This window comes from Hetaerina americana, unplaced genomic scaffold (genome assembly GCF_022747635.1).
Source record: "Hetaerina americana unplaced genomic scaffold, ioHetAmer1.1.p SCAF_10, whole genome shotgun sequence".
Taxonomy (NCBI): domain Eukaryota; kingdom Metazoa; phylum Arthropoda; class Insecta; order Odonata; family Calopterygidae; genus Hetaerina; species Hetaerina americana.
In genome coordinates, this window is record NW_027286070.1 from 67,025,687 (window position 1) to 67,050,588 (window position 24,902).

General features: G+C 37.4%; 1 protein-coding gene across 6 annotated transcripts; it reads left to right on the plus strand.

Annotated features, from left to right (window-relative positions):
* Nucleotides 1-1,698: 1,698 nt before the first annotated feature.
* On the plus strand, nt 1,699-21,767 carry LOC139698998 (retinol dehydrogenase 12-like). Of its 6 annotated transcripts, none has more exons than XM_071598002.1 (7): nt 1,699-1,780; nt 9,324-9,469; nt 10,775-11,059; nt 12,469-12,627; nt 13,769-13,891; nt 19,863-20,070; nt 21,130-21,767. In XM_071598002.1, exons 2-7 carry the CDS (start codon nt 9,337-9,339, stop codon nt 21,260-21,262), a joined length of 1,041 nt encoding a protein of 346 aa, XP_071454103.1. In that variant the 5' UTR covers nt 1,699-1,780; nt 9,324-9,336; the 3' UTR covers nt 21,263-21,767. The 6 variants fall into 6 exon arrangements, with proteins under 6 accessions (XP_071454103.1, XP_071454123.1, XP_071454097.1 ...); XM_071598022.1 differs by lacking the exon at nt 1,699-1,780 and adding an exon at nt 1,886-1,905; XM_071597996.1 differs by lacking the exon at nt 1,699-1,780 and adding an exon at nt 4,646-4,686.
* The last annotated feature ends 3,135 nt before the right edge of the window (nt 21,768-24,902 follow it).

A 24,902-nucleotide genomic window follows, 5' to 3' on the forward strand; every position in this document is an offset into this window, starting at 1 on the left:
AATCCTAGGATTGGCTTACTGCAGCCCTCCATTCTACTCTATTTAATGTCAATTCCCTCAATCCTTGGTACCTTCTCTGTTTTACGCAAATAGTATAGAATTGTTTATTTATTAATCAGCTTGCTATGTTCTATAGCAATTCTAAGAATCCACTAAAATGTTTCGATGACGACAAACACGAATATCAATCAATAAATCACCACTTTAGCGAAGTAATTAATAGGGACTACTACTTTTGAACACCATAAATCAATATGAGTCATAATCATTCTTGAGAGCAAGAGATCAATTTTATTTTGTTAAATGTGCGAGTTAAAAAACCCACTGCGATTGTTTAAATTATTATCATCTCAATGACGTTTTCCATGAAATAACATAGCCGCGGTAGTTAATATTAAAAGTAATTACCCATGACTGGATAGAATGGTTTGAAGCGTCACTTTGTAGAAGCGATTCATATCGGAAAAGGAAATGCTTAGTTCTTCCGCATATATTTCGTTATGCACGACCTAAGTTTCGACTTACAAAGTCATCATCAGACGATGACTATGTAAGTCTATGAATATGTAAGTCTAGACTATGTAAGTATGTATGTAGACTATGTAAGTATTTTATTTTCCGATACCCATGATAGATAAAACATTTATAATCATATTTGTGAAAGAATAGACGAATCAATATTTGTACACGCAAAAAAAATTGATTTTATTCTCCTTACGAGTAGAAGCGTATCCAAAGGGTAATTTTCTCACGACAGGTAACTGATAACATGTCATGAATAACTTTTTCATCCCAAAAAATATATGGAATATATTCCAATGTGTGCATCGGAATAGTAAACCACACTTAACGACACAATTGTCGGTTTTTTAAGAGTCGGATAACTGCAGTTATCCAGGCTATCTATCTAACTGGTTAATATTTATGAAGACCAAGTCACCGACGTCCATTCCACTTCGAAACGGATCAGGACAAAATTGTTTGTCCAATAATTAAAAGTCAACCATTTGCCCAAAAATGTTTGTTATTGCGTTCCTCAAATATGTTACCAAACATCCCGGAATGCAGTTCTTCGAATGTTGTCCGTTCGTCGTTCGTGAATCGTTTTCCCATCCATCACAACAACCCCTCGCTTCACTCCCACTAGTTCCTCCAGAAGGGAGGGGGAAGGTGCAACGGCTTCTCCTATTTTTTAAGTCCTCTCGAAGACGGCAGGCCATCGACCAGTGACACGGGTCTGGCCTCACCAGTGGTATTCTACCCTCTTTTACGTCATTTCTCTTACTTCGCGGAGCAAGACGACAATGACGCGATGGGTGGGCGTAGTGGATTTGAGGTCCCCTCGTCCAATTTTTCTCTTCTTTAGGCCCAACCGCCCCGAGCGCGACGTTACGAAACGCACGCGTGTGCACGCCTATGACCGTAGCCACAGCGAGAAGGCGTGAAAGTTTTGAATGGAATGAGGGGAGGGGGACGTGGAGTCGGATTGAGGGGAGGGACGAGACGATTCCCAAGTTGAAGGCCAAGGTTTCGGGTTTGGAGGATGAGCGGAAGGGAGGGAAAAATCGCCGAGAGGCAACCGACGCGGCGTATCGAGGACCTTCAGGACTGGGTGAGCTCTCCGTCCACTGCGCCTGACGCGGCAGAGCATTCTTTTATTTTGTTTTTTTTTTGGGGCGGCAGGCACAGTGAGTGTTCATTCCGAGCCCGACACTCACGCGAGGCGGAAGGAAGCACGCTCAACACGGAGGGAGCTCTCTCGATCGAGATCGCGAAAAAGGTAAAAGTCCTTCAATTACTTCTATACCCAAACACTCTTGCCTACCCGTCGGTATATTTGGCCATAACGGCTGCATCAACATCAAGTGCTTGCTCACTGTGATCGCTGGTATATAGTATCTGGAAGTAGGTACCTCATCGACGTTGACACAGTTAAAAGACGAGCGCGCCCGCGTTGACGACTTGTTACTTGGACTGTTTCCCGACATGGCATTAGAGAACGGGGTCTTGTGCCTTTACGGTAATTTGTTTCCCCGAATGCCAGCACGCTGTCGATGAAGCGGTGTTGTCCCGTGCGTGTTTGAGACGTGACCGTGAACGAGTGAGTGCTACTAATAGGGATACGAATGTGGAAGTGCGAAACCTAAGACTGCGATCTTTGAAGAGAGGGTGGAATGAAAGTTAATTATATTTCTCGAAGACACCTTTCCGAAAAATTTTCGTGGCCGCTTGTTAACATGGCACGCTGATAGCAATTCGGTCATATACGCATGCTGGTATGATCTCCATTTCATTTTGAAAAAACTGTATACGTGTTTTTTTCTTGTTTGTGAGTGGGCCCAAGGTTGCGTGATACGTTGAATCCTCTTCTGAGAAATCCTTCCCAACAAAATTGACAAAAAGTTGGGTCGATTTTTTCTTCAACGTCAAACTACGAATGTAATGCAACAGCAATGCCGATAACGTTATTTGTTCGTGTTAAATTTCGTAGTTAAAGTAAATTTTTGTAATAAATTTGTTGGAAGAAGTTCAATGTAGAGAAGCTCGATCAAAAATTTTGTGCTCGTGTATTTGTTTTAAGAGTGTGTGTCCTAGAAAAAGACATAATCTGTCCAAAGCTCAATTCCCAGAGGCATGGCTCCTGGCGGGCGTTTTCCATCCTCACCAGATGCACGTGGCGCAACAGGTGCAGTCGTACTTAACAGCGAACCGCGGAGGAGCCGTCCTTATCGGAAGAACCTGTATTTCCTTAACGTTTCCCCCCTATCGTCATGTCCCCAGTTCTCAAATTGGACGATCGAGTTTTTATTCCTGAATAAATATCCCGGAACCGGGTTTCATTTGTGAAATTGTGGAGTGGTTACTTGTCTATTCCTTTGCCAAGGTACAGGACTCTCACTATAAATAGCCTAAGGGCCCCTGCGGAAGTGGCAAAATTGATTAATTAAATTTACATACTGCGGTAGAATTGATAGTGGATTAAAGAGAGACTTGATCGAACCAACCAATTCAAAATGTCATTTTTTTCTTGAACGATTAAGGGATTGCGACGGAGGTAATCTTAAGTTATTTATTAAGTTGGTAATTCGTTCGGCAGAGCATTTCTGTGTGCGGCTATAATGCTATTTTTCAATCATTGTATTATTACCATAACAATAGACAACACTGCAGAGCGTGTAGCACTGTGTGAATAACTTGGTTGTTGATATTATTAAGATTAATATGATGAAGCCATTGGTTCCCTTGAGAAATACGTACAATTGATTATTCATTCCTTTGTCTCACACCCTACATGTGTCTCGAAGGTTTCCCGAAATATTTCAATTTTGTCTGGCAGGAAAGCTTTGATATTTCCAGTATTTTTGTCTTACTTTTAGGCTTTGACAGGTTTGCACAATTTAAAACCCAAATTATGAAGGTAGTCTAATGTGAAAGCATGGGTGACCTCGGAGCTCGAAGTCAGCGAGCGTTGTGAGATCAGTTATGTTCCACATTTTGGGGAACCTAAAAGTGAAATGTCCTAGTGCTTTTACTGCGCGCTATCGCGAGAGCAATATTATCATTCCACCCGATGGCATGAATGGATTGCATGTTTAGCGCTGTACGTTTCCTTAGTATGGTTTTCAGTGGGGATAAAATCAAAGCAAGAACCTTACCTTTCATGATTTCTAAAGCGAGCAAGACGGTCATAATTACCTTAATTGGAAAAAGAGTAGGTCGCCAACTTTCCCCGAGAATGATATCGAACGTGGCAGTGGGCATCAAGATGTGGTGATTCGATTTTAGAGAAGTGTGGTGGTGGTATTTCGCGTTACTCGGATGTCTTAGATGCGTGAATAAATGTAGGTTGGGCCTGTCCGGGGGTAGGAGGAGTTTGTTTTCAATCTAGTCTTTAGTAATGGGATGAAAACGAAAGAAAAACATGTTTGTCCTAGAGGTGAGCACCAAAACCACGCGTGGATTTGGTTTTCCCTCAGATTTTGCGACTCTGAAAAGTCGCCATTATTTATTGCACATTCAACACGATCGCATGTGATGGCCTTCAAATAATCCCGCCAACGCCTTTCACTGTTGCATCTTATGACGGAGGAGAGATTTATCGTAAAATTTATCAACTGAATGGCCTAGAATGAGGAGGAAATATATTTAAATGTGTATTATCTAAAGAAAGGAAGTGATGCAAAATAATTGAAAAAAACTGGCATTCACATCGTGAAGGTATGAGCAAAAACGTTGGCGCCAAGTGTAGCATGTAATATCTTTACATTACGTAACAGGTGAACAGTAGGTGGGCAGTAGGTAGATGGGAGAAGAGTATCTAGTATGGGGAATAAGTTTTCGAATACGATTCATCGAGACAATTACAAAGCTGGGAATTCCACGTTTGCTCATGCGATCATAAATTCCGTTAGTCCTTGGAAGGAACTCGTTATCCATTGTCTTAAAGTGAAATTTTCATAGAAGTGCATCTTTAATTGCCTGATTGTTTTTGCTGATACATAATCTTTTTAAGACGTGAAATGATAGCGCTATTTTCAGTGAGAATTCTGTGAAGAAGGTGGATGGCAGGAATAAAAATTGTTGGAAGAATGCGAGAGACAAAAACCCTGCTAAGAGTGACAAGAGCGTAGTTTTGCCTCGACTAACTCGGTTGTTTATTTACCGCGTACTTCTGAAGTGTGCAATGTATGTAGTCTCTGCGGCATTGACTTGTTTGGTCTCGGAACCAATGCCTTAGTGGTATTTTATATAAGCTGTCATATTTTGTACTCAAATGGTCAACTTCTTCGTGAGTAAATAGCATAAAAATTAACGACTTGTGGACCGCTCGAATAGATTATTAGGAAAAGAATTCGTGCGGCTCATCGTAGATAAATACCATAACATCGTGTCACGTTTATTTCAAATACCGCAGCGGATCATGATATGGATTGAAATTTGGAGCAATATCCATAATGTTGCAGTTTCTTTAAAAAAGTTCCAGGGGTTAGTTAGGCCGAATATTTAATATTTTAAAATGGAGAGGAAGGAGCACCTAGCCATTTTCCAATGGAAAACTAACTCTTTCCCACTCGCAATCGCACTCGTATGTCCGCGCAGCAAGGAAGAACGTCGTCCCAGTCGGAGTTCTCTGGAGAGTTTTTCCTCCCTTTGGTCACGCGCAAAAACACACGCACGCACATATAGGTAAACACGCGCCCGCTGGAAATAGTAGTTTCAGCTTTCCATTAGGTGACAAGCCACGAGTGTGACGAAGTGTCTTAGCTCTCGCTTCAGTGCGCAAGTTTGTTGCATGTTCGCGTGCGCGTGCAAGCTTTTTTTAAAGTGCTTCTCTTCCCCAATGAAAAATACGTCGTGATCGGCTGAATATATAACTTAACCTTCTCACAGTGTCCTAATATAGCTTTCCACCTGGTCTGCGGGCACTGCCACTGCAGAAAAGGTTTGTTACGACATCACTTAGAATCGCGCGCATTGAAAACAAAAGGTATTGTTTATGTAACGAGGGCGCTGTGACGTAAGGATATGCAAAGGATATCTTTTTTTCCCTGGAGGGATTTTCGAAACCTAGGAGTAGTTATTTATAGGTGGAGGCGACCGACAGCTGAGGTCATTTGCACCGTAAAGGAAGGACCGGAAAGGATGAAGGGTAAAGAGAAACCTGGCGTTGGTCTTAGCCTACTGTTGACCAAAGGTGCCAAGGGGTCGGCAGTTTAACATCCCATTCAACGGACGGCGTACTCACTCATAGCGCCCTCCACGAAGTACCTCAAGTAGGGATCGTGATATCCCCGAAAAATATCTACCGCCTCTAAGATTCGAACCCGGGCCTCCTGGGTGGGAATCCAGTGCGTTACCCACCGCACGACCACCCTCGAAACCTTTTTTGCGATATTTTTTAATAATGGGAAAAATTCTAGAAGGGAAAGTCCCATATCATCTTAAACTATGGGTTATAATCGTAATTGTTAGGTTTCCAATTTAAATATTATATTTCTTGTACTCGTAATCATTGATCGTTCAATCCTAAGATTGGTAGACTGAAGCCCTCCATCCTACCCTATCTGATGCTAATTGGCTTACTTCCTGGTATTTTTTGCAATGTACTTTCTTTATTTTTCCTATGTACTTATCCCTTGGCCTTCCTTGACCCTTGACTTTTCCTTCTATTTTTCCTTTTATTATATTCTTCACGAATCCGTTGTGCCTCAGGGTGTGGCCAATCCATCTGGTTCTTCTTTTCTTTATGGTGCATCCTCCTCCTGCACCAGGTTTCGAAGGCTTCTTGTCTTTTTGGTCTACTTCTCCTATGGTCCATGCTTCTGATCCATAGAGTACCACGCTCCATACGAATGTTTTCATGTACTCGTATTGTTTCCCTGTCTGTAGTTCTATCTTATTTGAAAACAGCAGTTGTGTTTTCATTGTGAATGCTCTTTTAGCTTGAGCTAGAAGAGCATTCACAATTAGCTTGACCTTTGAAGATCCTCCTAGTTTTCTGCCATCTTTGCAATGTCGTCGGCGAAGCGGAGCATGTTTATCTGTTCTCAAGTGATCCTAATTCCGTTTAATCCGATGCCTTGTGCTTCTCTTATTGCCTCCTCCAGGTACATGTTGAACAATGCAGGTAAGAGGTTGCATCCTTGTCTAACTCCTTTGTTAATTTTAATCTCTAAATGGGTTCCTTCTCTCATTCGCATAATGGCTACTTGCTTCTGTATGGCTGATAGATTATTCTTCTGCCCTTGTAATCTATTCCGAGTTTTTTCAGCAGTCCAAACATCTTGTTCCATTCTAGATTGCCGAAGTCTTTCTCCAAGTCCACGAACGCTATCTACAGTTGCTTGTTCACATGTATTGTTTTCTCTATCATTATTCTCAGACAGAGTATGGCTCCCCTGTTTCCTCTGTTCTCCCTAAAGCCAAATTGGTGTTCCGATAGGTTATCTTTCATTTTCCTTTCTATCCTTCGACTTATTATTCGCATAAGTATTTTTGGTGCATGTGACACAAGACTCGAGATTCGGTGTTCTCCACATTCTCTGTCCAGGTCTTCTTTGGTATTGTGATCATCACACTCCTTAGAAAGTTTTCAGGAAGTCTTTCGTCTTTGGAGCCATCTTTAATTATTACTTACAGATGTCCTTGGCTTTGTTTCCGAGTGCCTTGATGATGTCTCCGTCGATTTCGTCTTCTCCATCAGCTTTTTTTTTCTTTAGGTCTTTTACTTCTCTATCTAATTCGCTCCTCAGTATGTATGGTACCTGGTTTTCTTCATCCATTTCACTCTCGTCCTTCATCGGGTTTTCTTCCAGCGGTGGTCGATTTTTTCGATTCATTGCTTCCATCTTTTTCCAATGCCTTCACCGTCTATCAGTACATCCCCATTTACATTCCTGATGGAGTTTCTTTTCATTTTCCTATCTCCAAACTGTTTCTTCAGCAGTTTGTATGCTGTGTCTGTATTCCCCTTCTACATATTTTCATTGATTTCCTCGCTGCAGCCTTCTATCCTATTTTCTTTGGTCTTCTTGCATTCTCGGTTGACGTGGTTCTTAAACTTCTTGTAGAGCCTTTCGTCATCATCATTCCTGGCGTTCTAGTAATGTCTTCTTTCTTCTCTTAGTTCCCTTATATCCGTCGTGGTCCATGATTTCTTCGTGTCGGCTGTCTTGCTCAGCAGTTGCTCGTCTGCGATTAACCTTTTCAGTTCATCCCATATCTCTTCATTGCTCCTTTCACCTTTATCACCTAGTTTGCTGTCCATGGCCGTGGCGAATCTTTCTTTGTCGCCTTTTTTCACCCGGAGCTTTGAGTCCCACCTTGCCTCTTGTTTGGTTTTCTTAATTTTCTTGTAGCGAAGTTGGCTCTCCATGATTACTAGGTTGTGATCGCTATTTATGTCTACACCGGGGTGGCTCTTGCATTGCTCCACCTGGTTCTTGTATCTCCTTCTTACTAGTATGTAGTCCATTTGGTATCTTGCGATATCCCCTGGCATCTTCCATGTGTCCCTCCTTTGTCGATAATGTTCGAAGAGGGTTTAAACTTATATCATATTCATATCGTTGCAGAACTCGACTAGCCTTTGGCGTTCCGTTTTCTCGCCCCGAAATTTCCGACCCTTCCGTCCTTTTCCAACTCCTACGGCTGCGTTCAATTCTCCCATTATGATGACATTTTCTTTCCCCTTCACATCTCCGAGGACTTCTTCCATTAGCTCGTACATATTTCCTCTTCGGTATGGCTAGACATCGGCATATAGTCATCGCTCCAGTAGTCGTCTACTGCCGTCCACTTCATCTCACTAACTCCCAGGATGTCTATACCCAGCCTCTCCATTTATATTCATTGGCGTTCTCCAGCTTTTCGCCTAACCCATAATCTTACGTTCCATGTCCCTATCCTGCATCTGAATTTCCTGACCGATGTACCCATCCCAGTAGTCACCACCCGGAGATCCGATTGGGGGACTATTTTACCTACGGAATATTTTACCGGGATGGATGCCATCATGTCATAATTAGGTGGAGTGCAGGAATGCATCTCCTCGGGAGACTAATGCGGTGGTTTCCCATTACCTTCCGCATCGCAGTACTTCGGCCGATTCCGTGAGCCTCACTCTCGACTGATCTCGAACCGGCGACCCTCGGCATGAGAGTTTTGAATGGATTGAAAAAATACCAATCTCTTGATGAATGTTGCTGTGATTAAGCTGGGGGGTTCCTAAATATGGCAATGAGTTTTCCTCCTCCATTACACCATTCCCTAAAATCCTACCTTCTCCTCCCTGATAACTGATTAATAATGCCATGTTGTACTAATGTTGAAAATTACTTTAGCTGAATGTTGCTTCCTGACGACTATTAATAATGAAAAATAATTTTTTCTTGAAAAATGTGTAAATTTGGCAGAAAACTTGATGAATCCTTAGTGCATTAGTGGGTAATATTTACTGCCTACATTTTAATGATTGACAGCGTCACTTCTGTAAAAAGGTGAAGGGCAATTAAAACTTTTTTTTTAACTTTAAAGGAGCATATTTTTGGAATTAATTGGCTGTTAAGTACTTCCATGATGTATTGATATTACATTCGGGACAAAAGAATGGATTTTTGTGTGTTAATGTTTAGGATAACTGTGCTTATTGAGTAGGTTCTCTCGAGCTTACAAAGGTATTGTGGCTGGTGCATTTCTAGGGAATAATATTCATGTATGACCTTTCTTTGCTGAGGTCTTTAAAGATATCTTCTTGTCTCTGGAAATGAAGATTACCAAGGCTTATTTTAATTTCTCATAATGTTACTTTTAATTTTTTTCAGGAAAATAAACACAATGACTTCTCGATTAAGCAGTTGGTGGTATGGTGAGTGCCAAAGCAAAGCAAGGTTGGATGGAAAAGTAGCCATCATCACTGGCTGCAACACTGGAATTGGCAAAGAGACAGTGAAGGACTTTGTTAAGAGGGGTAAGTAAGTTTTAAGTAGCCTTTAAAAAGTCAAATTGGAATGCCGTAAGAAAATTAAGAGTATTGGATCTCTGAATTTTGGGGCAGCTATACTCTTTTAACTTGTATGTACTTATCATTAAGAATTGCACATATGACTTATTTTGCCATAGAATCATAAATTAATATAATTTAAAATCAACTTGGATAACTTAATGTCTAGAAAACATGACTCCTTACAAATTTAATGTCTAGAAAACATGACTCCTTACAAATTTTAAATGCAATATATTGTAAACATCCATTTATAAAATCAAGACAGTTAAATAGAGTTTGTACAGATCTCTCAGAAAATAATTGTAAAATTTTTCTCAGAACGGGAGTAAAAAAAGGATCTTTGTATGATAAAACCCAATTATATACATTTTGCATTGCTGCCTTTCTTGAGCACAGATGCATTGAAATGTGTTGCTGGAAGACTGACAAATCTACTTGTATCATTGCCTTCCTTATTTTTTTCCACGGGTCAAATTTCCTAGCATCTCTCCCTCTGAGTTGTGACATTTATTCAGGGGTATCAATTTAGGTATAACACAATTTGTTTATTTAATCCAAAAACATCTTCATGGCAGTTACATTGAACAAATAATAACCATAAGAACCTCACAGATAAGAAATAAGAACGTCACATAAAATATGAAATTCAGTGGACAGGTTTAAAGTTTTAATGGATAAGATTGGTAGATAAAATAACATTAGAGGTATAAAATCATTTCTAGAAATTGAACCATTCCTTAAAATGCAATCTAAGCATTCTTACCTTTATGTAAACGTTTTTAGAACTGAAATTTATTTTTATTGGAAACCAGAAACTTAAATGGGTACACATATTTAAAGTGTAGATTAATGGTAGGTAAGATCCAGGTCAGGGGTTCCAGGAAAGGCATTCTTTGATCTGAAGATCAAGGACATGAGGACTCAAAAAGTATGGAATTCTATTCTCTAATATATGAAGGAGAAATCTTTTCTCCAAATTTTGTAATCTCCCATGCAACTCAAATTACCTTCAAATGCAAAGAAAAACACCACTCGCCACAAATCTCTCTAGAGACCCAAAATGTATTACTCTTGTGAAGGGATGGCAGTTGCTTTATTGCCACTCCTGGGTACCAGACGTACATAGTCACATGAGCACATCTATATATGGCCCAATTATTCATGCAGATGTCATTGATGTAAACTGATCAATATAATTTAAGTGAATGTGTGTGAGCAAACTATTATTCTGCTTTCTGAATGAATTCCCTTTTGATCGTTGGCCTTCAGGGTGCCGGGTCATAATGGCATGTAGGGATTTGGAAAAAGCCAATAAAGCTGCTGAAGATATCATGGAATCTATCAAAGGAGTAAAGGTGGAATCTACGGCAGAAGAGAAGAAGAATGAAGCAAAGGCTGAAGGGGAGATTAAAAATGAGGAGAGCAGTAGTGCTATAAATATAGGAAAGGTGGAAGTTCATCAACTTGACCTCAACTCTTTGGAGTCAGTGAGAGAATTTGCAGAGAAGATGCTGGAAAAGGAGCCAAGGATACATCTCCTCATTAATAATGCAGGTGGGTTTTTAAAGAAAGTGGTTCAGGATTATCTTTAAGCATATTTTTGTACAGTGCAGTGAGTTGATAATGTCATTTAACTTTCTTTTGTGAATAAATGTGGTCAATATGATGTTTAAGATTTAAAATTTCAAAATAACATTATGTTGTAATTTTTTTTTTCATTATATTGAATTTGTATACAGGTATGTATATATATATATATATATATATATATATATATATATATATATATATATATATATATATATCTGGATATGCCCATCCATATAGTGTCATAGACTTATGTAATTCAAACCTAGGCCAAGCAATCTCCATTTTTTTATTACCAGAATGGTAAGAGTCATATGCTGTGAGATGTCAGGTAGCCGAGTATTCTGGCTGTCATGGGTAGCCCTGATTCAAAAACCTTTGAACATGAGGATTAGTTGGGAGTTGGAGAGCTTGGTCACTTTTGCCAACAATCCAACAGAAGCTGTAAAACAATTAAAAAATAATATTCTGATTCAATGGAAATTGCCGGCATGAAAGCATTTTTTCTCAAAGACTCATTTGATGAAATTATTTTGATGATATAAGCTTTTCATAACCAGATAATTATTAAGTAGGTGCCTGTATTCAGCTCCTGGTGCAAAGCATCTACATTTTTCAATTTTTTTCACCAAAGGGGTGCCATTAATGTGGGTGGTTATTAAATGCAGAAAGGGTATTTGAAAGGTTAATGAAATTAGAACATCAAATCATAGTGATGATCTACAGATCCTGCCACAAAATTTTCAAAAATAATAAATCTGTGGTAGTCTAGAGCTTTGGACTGCGGACTAGAGGACCCAGGTATACCTCACCGATCACCCTCAGTTCCACCTAAACTGTGTGATTTTTCGGGCACCATATCTTCTTCAGAATCCATAGCCAGTTCAGGGAAAGGAACTTTCCCCCATACCCTGATGTGTGAATCTCATACACCATCGGGCTTAGTACTGGGTGAACTCTATCATAACCTATCAAACTGACGTTTGTGTTGATTACTATGTTAATGGTTTTTTATTATAGTGATGAAATTGAAACTAATTTTAGAATTAACTTCTATAAAATGTTTATTTATATTCATGGTAATAATCATGCTAAAATTATTTTTGATTGATTACACTGAATACTATCTTGTCAACTTCTAAGCATCAAAATGAGAAATGAAAAGTGATGACTCGAACATTCAATATTTCAACACAGTAAAAAACTTTAGGTGTAGCTATTTCATGGTTTTTAAGGATGTTTTCAATACTACAATCAAGTGTTCATGAATGGATTGCAAAAGGGTTCATTAACTACTTGAAGAATGATAAAAATAAATAGGAAATCAAACACACGCTCTGGAAAATTTTATTTATTTATTAAAATTTTATTTGAAGGAATAATGTCATGTCCAAAAGGAAAAACTAAGGATGGTCATGAAGTTCAACTGGGAGTGAACCATTTGGGTCATTTCTTGCTCACCTGTTTGTTGCTGCATCGCATCTGCTCCACACCAGGAGCCCGGATAATTAACGTTTCTTCAATGGCTCATAGATGTAAGTTAACTAAGAATAATAATCATTATCTTCTCTCAAATTTTTCCTGTTTTTCTTCAAAATGATGAAAATGTAGTGTCTTTGTGTTCTTTCATAAATAGTTTTTGATAATGGAGATCTGGTTGTTGCAGTGGCTAGTGGGCCTGCTTCCCATCCAGGTTTGAAACCATTTTTGAAACCAGACATAGTTTGAAGATTATTTCTTAAATGGAAGAAGCAGAGTTGGTGACTCATTAAATATCATGAAAACGTGCTAAGATCCTACTAATAAACTTTCTTACAGAATGGAGTTGCATTTCAATTGTATGTTAATGGCACATGGCATACAAGGGTACTCAATCGATATCCATAAATAATTTTACCCTCATGAGAGATGGGTCTGTCTGGAGAATATTAATGAAAGGGTCCATGGGTTTTCCATGAATAAAGTTGCTTGTGATTAATAAAAAATAAAATTATGTGAATATCTTAAAATTTTCTTGATGATTTTTTAAAGATTCTTTGAAGTTTGGACAACATTTGGAATTGTTGATGTGTTTGCCAGTTAACCTTGTTTGAAATTTTATTAATGGAATATTTTGCACTATAATTTTGGCAGAACAATCTTTTAAACAAATCCAGTGAAAGATGCAACTAGGGAATTATTGAGGGGAGGAGATAGAGCTAATATTTCATATTCGTAAAAGAAGAATACTGTGTGATTTGAAACATAAGGCCTCTTGATGAATTTGAAAATAATTTAATGTAACACTCCTTTGGAAAAATGGAGGTTGAGAACCTTTCAAGATTCCATCAGTCCCTACCATATTGATTGCTGATATTCCTGGCTTTTGCATACTGTCATACGTAGCTTGTAGTGGGCATTTCATGTACATAAGGGTTGTTTGTCCCTTATAAAATTTTATATGATATTAAAAAGAAACAGAAATTTTCTTTGTAATTTTTTATCCAAATAAAAAGTGGATACATAAAATGAAATATTTGCTATATGGGCTAGAGTTGAATAATGTAGATAATGCTTTTTTAGACTCGGCTGTAATTTTTTCAATCTATGCACTATATTTCACTGTAATTTTTTGCATTTTCTACCTTGATGAATGTGAGGATAAAAACATTTATTATTATTATTATTATTATTCAGGGGGAAATTTTGACTTTGATGACATGGAATTGGAAAAAGGCAGCTATTCTCCTACTGCTGCATATGGAAGAAGTAAATTAGCAAATATCTTATTTACTAAGTCACTTGCTAAGAAGCTTGAAGGTAAGTAAAAAACTATTTTTATAAATTTTGAGGAAGTCATTTTAGCATAAATGGATGGTTATAAATAGATAAATTGGACATGGGTCATACTATGGAGAATTTTCAAAGTTAATTGATGGGTATGGTGAGCAAACAACTTAATAGTATAGGTACATGCATATGCTAATGAGAGCTGGATGGGTAAATTATGTACATATAAAACACCATTTAGTTTTTGTTCAGTAGGTATCGTTGATATTACAAAAAACATTATATTAATAGCATAAGAATAAAGCCCTTTTGCCTGTCACCAAAATCATTATCATGAGACAAGGGCATATGAGAAAAATTGATAAATGTTATGGGGACAGTAGTTATAACCTGTACCGAGCAGAAATACTGCCAAGTTTATAAAGCTTACTCCTCCCTTTTTGAAGATTGTCCGGAAAATAGGAAATAAAAATGTAATTACACCTTTGATCTAATGTTCTGTGGATATTTCAATCACAATATAAGGTTTCTATTAAAAGTATCAAGAAAAGTTTCAGGAAAATAATTTATTTCAGATATTGCTACCATGCCTCAAAATTCTTCCAAGTACATCCTTTGAGCATTGACACACCCCTGCCAGAGGTTTTTCCACGACTCGAAGGCCCCATGATAGGTGGATTCCAGAAAGTCCTTAAGGGTACATAAGCAACCTGATTTGGCAGCACTTATGGTCCTATGGTGGTGTCCTTTGAGGGAGCATTTCACTTTAGGGAATAGGAATTAGTCTGCTGGTGCCAAGTCGGGACTGTATGGGGGTTGGTAAATTGTTAAGATTCCATTGCAGAAGGTCGCCTTTACAAGCACACTCTCGACTCTGCTCTTGGTTGTCTGTCAAGACCTTTGGGACGAGTTTAGTGCAGATCTTTCGTGTTCCGAAAATTTCAATGATAATGCTGTGTGCTGTCATCTTATCAATGCCAATATGTTTTTGGATCATTCTCACACTCAACCAATGGTCTGAATTCTGCACTTAATGCACATTGTAGTCGGTTCTTGGTGTTGAGGGCCCAGCACGGGGCTCGTCCTCCACAATCCTTTGGCCATGTTTGAATAGATTGAGCCTCTTAAAAATTGCAGTTTGTGACATTCTTTCATCCTTGAACTCTTTAAAAGTCATGCCCAACGCCTCTGTTCTCAATTTCCACAATCCAACACAAAAGTTGATACGAAAAGACACGCAGTTAGTGGAAGTGTTTAAGATACTGAGCCAATGTGTACATTTTTACAATCCTCCTTGTTTCACATTATCTATGATCTACTATCACAGAAAATTCACTATTAATTTCATTTCTAATTCAAAAAGGTCATATGATGTTCCTCCTACTAATACAGATTCTCTTACTGATGATGCCTCTACTTTACCTATAGTGCCACTGTGGTTTAGTTCTTGTGGTCTCACTGATTGTCTTCTGCTACTCTTCTCAAAATTAATCTTTCCTATTTTACTCTTTTCCTATTTAATGTACAAATACCTGACGTGCGATTAATCTATTTCTTAATTTTCTCCAAACCTAGTAATTTGTGCATGACTGAAGTCCAAAGTGTTGATTCCAATTACCTGTCCTGCTCTTGTGTGGTGGCATCAATTTACCTACTTCAATCAGTCCCTTCCACTGCTTAGACTACTGCTTCAGTACCACTTGTCTTGTCTATAGTCACAATCCCTGTCTTTAGTGGATAAATATATTCCTGTAAATAGATATTCTAAGTAAACATAACAGAAAACTCTTACGTGAAAAGGTACAACAATGGAAAGATGAGTAGACCTTAACATTAGCCCCGAGTTAAGACTTTCTTCATATTACATGTGCATATGTTGCTAGTTGACATTTTATGAGTACAATAAATGATAATGATTATAGTGATAATGTTCTTTATTGGTTCCTAAAAGGCATGTTAAAGATATGTATGGAACAAGTCACTTGAAAAAAAATACAAAGAACTTGTTTGGCAACTCAAAAAGATTGCAGTCTCCATACAGAAATTGTGCAATTGCTGGAAATGATTTATATAGTGTTCCTCACACAAAGTTTCCACATTTTGTTTAGTAAAAAGTCATTTTAACAATTTCAGCTCATTAAACAAAACTAATTCATTATTAAAACCACTAGCTTATTATTTGTATCAGGTGATACCAACACATATCTACAAAATGCCTGACTGGCAATAGGTTTAGATAATATAGATATACTGCACATTTTGAAGGTAAAAGTGTCTAACCACCAAAATTGCCACTCAGTTCAAATGGACCAAAACCTTTTCCTTTGATTGGCACTCTCTTCTTTCCCAGAGCTACACTTCTTTTTAAAGGTTAAGAAGTTTGAATTGCCCCTTACTGTTGTCAGATTCACCAAAGTTCAAGATATGCATCAAAAAAGGAAGCATTATTCTTATTTGACTTCACAGAGCCCTGTATAGCTGATATAGATTTGGTGGGTGAAAGGTAACAGCTCCTTGTTCCTAATTAGTAGGAATCTTTAATATCATGAAATACTAGCTCAAAATAAAGGCCTTCTGGCTCTCAACAATATTTTGACCATGGGAAATGAACATAATGCAGTGAAAAATATAATGAAGATTATGGTACGAGTGAAGAATATAGGTAAATTCAACACATCTCAAAATTGAAACCTTTAAGTAATGTATATACATTTTGTTTGTATTGAACTTTGGATAATTTTTTAATTAGTTGACATTTTAACATTGCCTCTATATTCCAATGACTAATTAAATACTAGTTATTTAGAATCGGCAATTAATGAAACAATTGCTTTGTCATCTTATCCTCAGTGGCTAAATCAAATTATATTCATCGACTAATGATAGGAATAAACTTGACTAGAATTTCACTCTGTGAAAGTTTGGAATATTCATTGAAAAAGAATCAAAGTAGTTTTTTTTCTGTGGAATAGTTCATTTTTTATTTTTCAATGAATGGATATAAGAAGAATATTGAAATAATTAGTAACCAGCTCATTAGTGTTTCTGCATACTAAGGGGGAATGTATCAACAGGGGGGATTTAGGATACCTACCAGGGCAGTTTTTCAATCTCTGATCGCACAGCATAAATGCCAGACTAGGGACATGGGGAAAAGAAAATACTTTGTTCTTCCACATTTTATTATGCTCAATCTAGGTTTCGACTTACAAAGTCATTATATGGTGAAGTACAGAGGATGCACAGCTTTATATACTAGACAAAGAAGAGGAGGGGAGAGGTGCTGGTAAAGTGGGAGAAAGGGAAAGAGAAGGGAAAGTGGTGTGTGTATGGATGGGAGGGGGAGAGGGTGGTTGGATGTGGCCTCGGGGGGAGGGAAGGGCTATGGGACAGAGGGAGGTCTAGGAGGGGGTATCGGGAGGAATGCATTGGGTCATAAACCAATATACCTTTGACAAATTCCAAAGAAACTGCGGGAGATACCGCAACAGTAACTTTTTTACGGAGTCATCCGCTAATGTGCATTTCAATGCAACAATTTCAGAGTGTAAAAATCATTCGCCTTGACTGGGATTCGAACCCAGATCCCTCAATATCCGGTCGAGTGCTTTAGCCACTTAAGCATTTAATTGTTGCATTGAAATGCACATTAGCTGATGACTCCGTGAAAAAGTTACTGTTGCGGTATCTCCTGCAGTTTCTTTGGAATTTGTCAAAGGATAAACACCATAAGTGTTTAAAGTTGGCTTTAACCTCGTGGACTGTGGCACCTCGCAGACGAATACGAATGCCTGTGACATTGTATGTACGGCATTTCGTCACAACATCTAGTTCCTTTAAAAGCCCCAAAATTTTCAGAACCTTAAAATGAGTGTTCTTGGAAATTTCCAAACGTTCCAAGGTATCGAATCTTAAACCTTTCTCCAAATCTAGAATCTCCGGAACAAAGTCACTTGTGTGATTATTTTCAATTAGTTGCTTGGCATCTTGGGAAGATGGATTACTGTTTTTGAAACAGGTGTAATTTTCTTTCACACATTCACGGAATTTCCTCAGGCTTTGTCGGATGTAAATACCAGAGCATTCACAATGCAACTTATACGAGTACACTCCACTCTTTTCCATGACGGGAATCTTGTTCACGCTGTTTGATAAAAGGTTCCCTAAGTTACCTTTACTATAGAAGGCTGGTTTTATTCTCTTCTCTGGAAAGGTTCTGGTCACTGTATGAGATAAATTCCCAGAAAGAGAATTCTTTTCCATTTCAATGTCTCTCTTAGGAATGGATTTGAAAATGGATGACTGCCTATTTTTTCCATTGTTTTCCGATACAATTTTTCAATTAATTGGGAGCAACTATTTCCAGTTATCATTTTTATTAATTGGAGTTATTTTTGAGTATTTTGTAGGGACAAGGGAATACTAGTCAATGGTGGACCATTGAGTTGAACACTGCTGATTTTTGTGGAAAATGATGTTTTGCCGTGAAGTGAATGATGAGATCTGTGCAATTATTAATTTTCTTGAAAATGGAAAAGTTAAGTTGCCGATTATTTTTTCTTATAGTAATGTCTAAAAAATTAATGGACATCGTAAAGCTCTTTCTCCATTGAAAACCTAGTAATTTTTTGTCCAAGGAATTTAAAAATGTCAAGAAGCTGTCGAGTTGTCTTTGTGAACCTGCCCATGTACAAAAATATATTGTCCACATAACAGTGCCAACAGACCATGTTTTTCACCAAGTTGTTAGATGAGGAGAACAGAACACTTTCCACCTGGTCCATATAGATGTCTGCTAGTAAAGGGGATCCCATGTCCAAATGTCAATTGCAAAGCACTATTTGTTTCCTGCAAAGCAGAAGGGAATAGTGTTGCAGAAATTCATCAGAGAATGAGCCGAGTGTATGGAGAAAACTTTGAGTGATGATGTTTTGGATGAATGCTGTTGAAACTTGATAGTTGGCCGAACTGATGTTCATGACGATGGGGGATCAAGGATGCAAACCTGTCTCTATATACGGCCTTGTTCAATCAGTCAACCAAGGGGTTAGGGAAAACTGAAGGTTCACCATAAGTGCTTTGTCCATGGAATTTCCAGGAGTTTCAAGGTCTTCTCTTCACTCTTATTGTTACGCTACATTTAGGCTACAAAAAAATTTGTGCTCGCTGGGTCCCAAAAATGCTGACTGACAACCACAAAGCTCACCTGATGGCTTCTGTTTTGACGTTTCTTTACCGTTATGCCTCCTCTGAAAGAGAAGATTTTTTTAAATCCTTTAGGACTGGAGATGTGATGTGGATTCAACATAACACACCCTAAACAAGGTGACTATCACAGCAAATTCACCAGACAAACCTAAAAATCAAATAAACCTTCAATAATTGAAAGGTTACGGATACCATGTTTTGGGAACAAACCGGTTTGTTGCTTGTTGACTTCATGCAGCCGGGGACGATGATTAATGCAGCTGATCATTGTGAAACAATAAGATGTTTGCGGAGAGCCACTCAAAACAAAAGAAGAGGCATACTGACTTCTGAAATGTTATGATCTATGGCCATGCCCATCCTCACAGTGCTGCTGCAACCCAACGGCTCCTTGAGCCATTTCAATAAGACATTTTGTATTACCCACCACACAGCCCTAACCTAGCACTAAGTGACTTCCATCTTTTCTCTAAACTGAAGAAGTGGCTAGGAGGGCAGCGCTTCCTAGACAGCGAGGAGCTTCAAGATGTCAACACTCATTTAAATTCATTGGTGGCGACATTTTATGAAGAGGGTGTTGTAAAGCCTCTCCATAGGTACAACAAATGTCTCAATCGTCAAAATGATTATGCCAAAAAGTAACCATAAGTGTACATAAATTTCAGGAATGAAACAATTTTTTAGTACTCGCTTGTCTTTTTTTAATGGCCCATCAGAATTAAAAAAAAACCACCCCCATATTAAGTAATTTGTCTAGCATTGAAATGAACTGATGGAACTTTTATTTTTTTAGGAACTGGTGTTAATGTATATGCATTGCATCCTGGTGTGGTGTCAACAGATTTAGGACGACATCTTCATTCCACCATAATACCAGGGGCATCTTGGTTTTATCGAAATGTTAACTGCTTTGGCGCGAAGAACCCTGTTCAAGGAGCACAAACCACCATTTACTGTGCTGTTGATGAGAAAACTGCAAATGAAACAGGACTTTATTACAGGTGAATTACAGTTAATGAGTAGTAATTCTTATCATTAGTGTAGCATGTTGAATTTGTTGTGCAACATAACAATGGTCATCATTTTAAACCATTCATATAGTTTGAAGTTTTGCATGATAAGAAGGAAATGAAGAAAAAATATCATTTAAAAGAAGCGTTATTGAGTGAAAATTTGTTATTGAGAGAGTTAGATTTGAAAAAAATTCATTCTCAATGAGATATTACCCATGTTGTTTAATAAAAAAATGAATTAGAGCCTGCTTTTGAAGTTGGATGTAAAAAAAAATATTCAATTGAATTCAATTTCTCCCTTATGATTCTGCAAAAATTCAAATGACCATCATTTTACTCCATAGAATTATAATATGTATTTTTATATTTAAAGTTTAACTGTTCTTAACATCTCAATTGGTAGATATAGGTGAACACTTTGTTTGAGTAAAGTTATTATTTAATGAAGAACCTATTAATATGCTCATTAAATGAATCTCAGTCAATTTTATAAACCACATTGGAATTCTTATTAACTTTGATCCATTTCACGTTGTGCTCTTTTGAAATGTATCATTGTTTCAATATTTGATTCATAACCATGGTTAGCACAAAGGGGAAACATAAAGCATGTAAAATAATAATTTTGTTTGTCCTATTTAAAAATTTCCCAATCTTAATTTTACAGTTTTTAAAATTATTCCCTGAATTTTGGATTGGTCAAATGACCTCTGGTGATTGTCAACTTGTTAATGCCACTTAAACCAGTCCTAACTGGTTGCCGTCAACTCCTCAGAGCTTAAAGATTTTAAAGTATTGAAGCTTGAGGAAATGCATCATATAAAAAATTGAATAATATTCAGTTAATTTCAATGCAAATATTTCTTAGTGAGAGTGTTGTTAAAAATAAAAAGTCCAGAAGATCACAGAAGACTAATTATGTTCTACTTGTGACAGTGATTTGAGAAAACATTTTGAATGTATCCATCAATAAATGTAAAATTGGGCAAATTTATAATATAGGGATATACATATTCATGGATATTTAAATATCAAATTTGCTTCCAGTGATTGCAAAGTGGCCACACCATCGGCAAAAGCAAGAGACCCTGAGTTAGCAGAAAGGCTTTGGAATGAAAGTCTAAAAATGGTTAATCTAAAAGAAGATCCTACTCTAAGTCTTCCCAAAAATACTAGTTAAAGGTTAGGTTATCTGAATTTTAAGAAAACTTATTAATTTGAATGTGTGTAAGAGTTCGAATGCACTGTATGGTTGATGGCAGCTCTTTTTTTTGGAAATATTTGTCTATTTGTCTGTCAAGTATCCAGATAAATAATCTTAAAAATTTGTTCATATTCCAATGCTTTATAAATTATAATTTCATGAAATATTTTTTGTTGGGATTCCCCGATGTGGAATTTTTGGAGAGTTTAATAGTTTTATCAACTATCTGTAAATTTTCATGAACAGATTTTAATGTTGCAATAACACAAGCAGTCAGCTATATTTCTTTGCATGAAAAAATGTGTGCCTATGACTTCTGTAAACTGCTACTTAAAAACTGTTGGAAACTAATTATGTATAACAGTTTAAACACCAGTACGCATGATGGTTTTATGATTAATATTGAAACATGAATATGATGAATGATGAATACTTGCGAGAAGATTTAATGAACATTATTTTGTACATACCAATTTATAAAATAAACGTTATTCTTTTCTACATATAGATCATGTAATGAGCCTTCATTCATTTATGCCGCATTCCAAAAATTGGCAATATTTTTATAATTAATTCATTTTGCATAATTAATTTTATGTTATGCAATGCTACTTCATTGAGTGGATAGATTATGTAATGACAAACGGATGATATAGAAGGAATTGTTTTTTACACTCCCCATGGATGAATTGAAGATGTGCACCCTAAACTAGTGGAACAATTTCCTTTTATAATTGTATTTTCAAAATACCAGAAGGTATCTGGGTGAAAAAATCTTCCGCTATTGAAGGTCAACCCTATTATACTATGGTGGACTCTCACTGCGCTTAAACTGGTGGAACAATTTTCTTCTGTAATTGCATTTTCAAAAGGTCATAAAATATCTAGGTGAAATAACCATCCACCATTGAAGGTCAATCCTGTTATGCTCTTAAATACTTTTCAGTGTGCCTGTGCACTGTGCAAGAGAGTGGTTAATTTAGAATTCATGTGTGTGGAGGAAGAGATTAATGTAGTTTGTTTGGGGTGAATTCAGGTCATCGGTGCCTGATTGATCACCCTGTGCTCATCAATTACATGTTGATGAACTCCTGGGAATTGCATCATTATTCAGGATACCACTCATTATAATGCATGAAGTTTGCTGGGGGGAAAATATTGACTTATTGAATAATATGATTATTACCCTTGTCATGGATTGTTTTGGGGAAAATAATATCCTGTGGAGAGTTGATGTAGGTACTAAAGGGTGCCATTTTCATATTTGGGGAGAATAATTTTATGACATTCTTTTCTATGAAGAAAATTGAAAATCATTTTAATTTAATTTTAATCTAACTGATTTGGGAAATGCAACACACACCTCAGCCCATATTTCCATGGTCAGGGGCTGTGAAATTATTCTAAGACATTTGAGGGAAGTACATTTTGGATTTCTCCTGCTCAAGAAGGAAAAAGAGGCACAGGTTAACAGGGATTATGGCATCCTAACAAGTTTTCTTTGGGGTACCCACACATTTTCTGCTTCTACATGTCAATGCTTGCAAACTGACGTGGAGAACCTGATTTCAAGTTGAACTTGGATAATCAGGATCACCAAGAAACACAGTCCACCCAAGATGGCTGACAATATTCAATTTGGATGTTTCTTTCTCCTTGATTTATTTGTAAGTTACAGTTTCTCAATTTCAAAATCTTCAATTTGATCTGTTCTTGTAATCATGTAATGATGCCAACTTGAGCCAGCCTTATCTCACAGGAGTCTGGAATTTTCACAAGCGTTGGTTTATCTTATGGATAATTGAGTATCTTGGAACTCAAGTACTAGATATGTTACATTTCAGCTTATGGCATGAATTACTGAATTATTTATTATGAGAAATAATTGAGGCTGATACTTTGTGGAATTCCATTATAATGATAAGGAAACAACATATAACGTAGCCTTTCCACAAGTATTTATATTCAGAGGAAAATGAACTTATTTGTTACTTCCTATTCATTAATTATTTATTATATAATTCTTTGTAAATTAGGACTTTAACTATCATAAGTATAGGAAGTGCAATGTTTTTTAAATTTAGTAATATATTCTTGGACCATTTTTTCTTTTGTACCCATGTTCTTAGTATTTTTTAATGCAAGCCCATTTGATGGACATTTATGTTGCATTAATATGATGTTACTCCATCAAAGAAAGACCTATGATGTACAGATATACAGTGGTGGCGCCAGAGTTTTTGTATCACCCAGGGTGGTTCCCTTTTTTTGACACCCCTCTCCTTTACCTCCCCCTTTTATTCTCTTTCCTCCCACATTTTTTCATTATTATTTTACCCATTTTGGTAAACTTAATCTGGTTCCCTGACCATTGCAACATACCACACATTCCACCCCACAATACATAACTTACTAAAATTACAGCCTGAAGTTTACAACTTTTTCTGTTGATGGAATATTCTATGTACAGTACTTGATGGCATATATGAGACACCCTCATTTCATAAGAGTGCACTAGAGTGAAAGTTTCAACAGTCCACATGAAAGCATGAGAGGCCACCACTCGGTAAGAAGAGCACATGCGGTTTTGTCATGATCAGTTGTGATAATATACGATCCAATTCATTCGATCCTTAAAGTAACTGGGGATCGAGATGGTGTGGTGGCTATCAGACTAGCTTCCCACCCAGAGTACCCTGGTTCGAATCCTGGTGGTGTTGAATATTTTTTAGTGGTATCTCAATCACTACTCAAGGTGCTTTGTGGGGGGCACTTTAGAGTGAGTACGCAGTCCGTCGGATGGGACGTTAAGCTGTGGACCCCTTGGCACCTTTCGTAAAGAGCAAGCTATTGCGCTGGGTTTCTTTCCACCCTTTATCCTTTCCTGTCCATCCCCTATGGCACAAATGACCTCAGCTGTTGGTCGCCTCCCCTAAATACTACTGCTACTTAACAGTAACTAAATACCATATGATATGAACAAAGGAATGATTTTGTTTTTTAACCAATTCCATTTCTTTCGATTTCATATTTGTAGTTATTCAAATAGCAAGTAACTTAATCATTTCACTGGGAATTTCATGGGTTTTTGAATTTTTTTTTTCAATTTTTCTAGGAGTGAAAATGAAAACATCCATTTTATTCAATATCATGTGCAAATTTCTTAATATACAATTTAAAAATAATCAATTTCATCTTATCTTCTATGTCTCCATTTTGTTGGTAGACTTTGTAGGAGCATTTTATAATCTTTGCTAATACAATGTAAAAGATTTCACCTCGTTGTAGGGATTGGGTGACTGCTTTCTTCATGGGGTGTACTAATTCACTTTCATTATTGATCTCCTTGAAGAGGAAACTTTTTATCCATTTTTGCAGTGGACTTAGGAGTGTCTCTCTTCCAAAATGATTCCTCCCATGGTCCAGCATCCCCCCTCCTCTCTCTCTGTCGTGCTACTGCAGGTATACCAAATCCCAGAATCCTGACGTGTATGAGGTGTAAAACCTTTATTGCAGTTATATAATTAGCTGTGGGACAATGTACTAAGGCATGGGATTATGGCTTCTTGGGACACTTTTGCTCTGATAGCATTCCAGGTCCACTTATTCTCAGTCC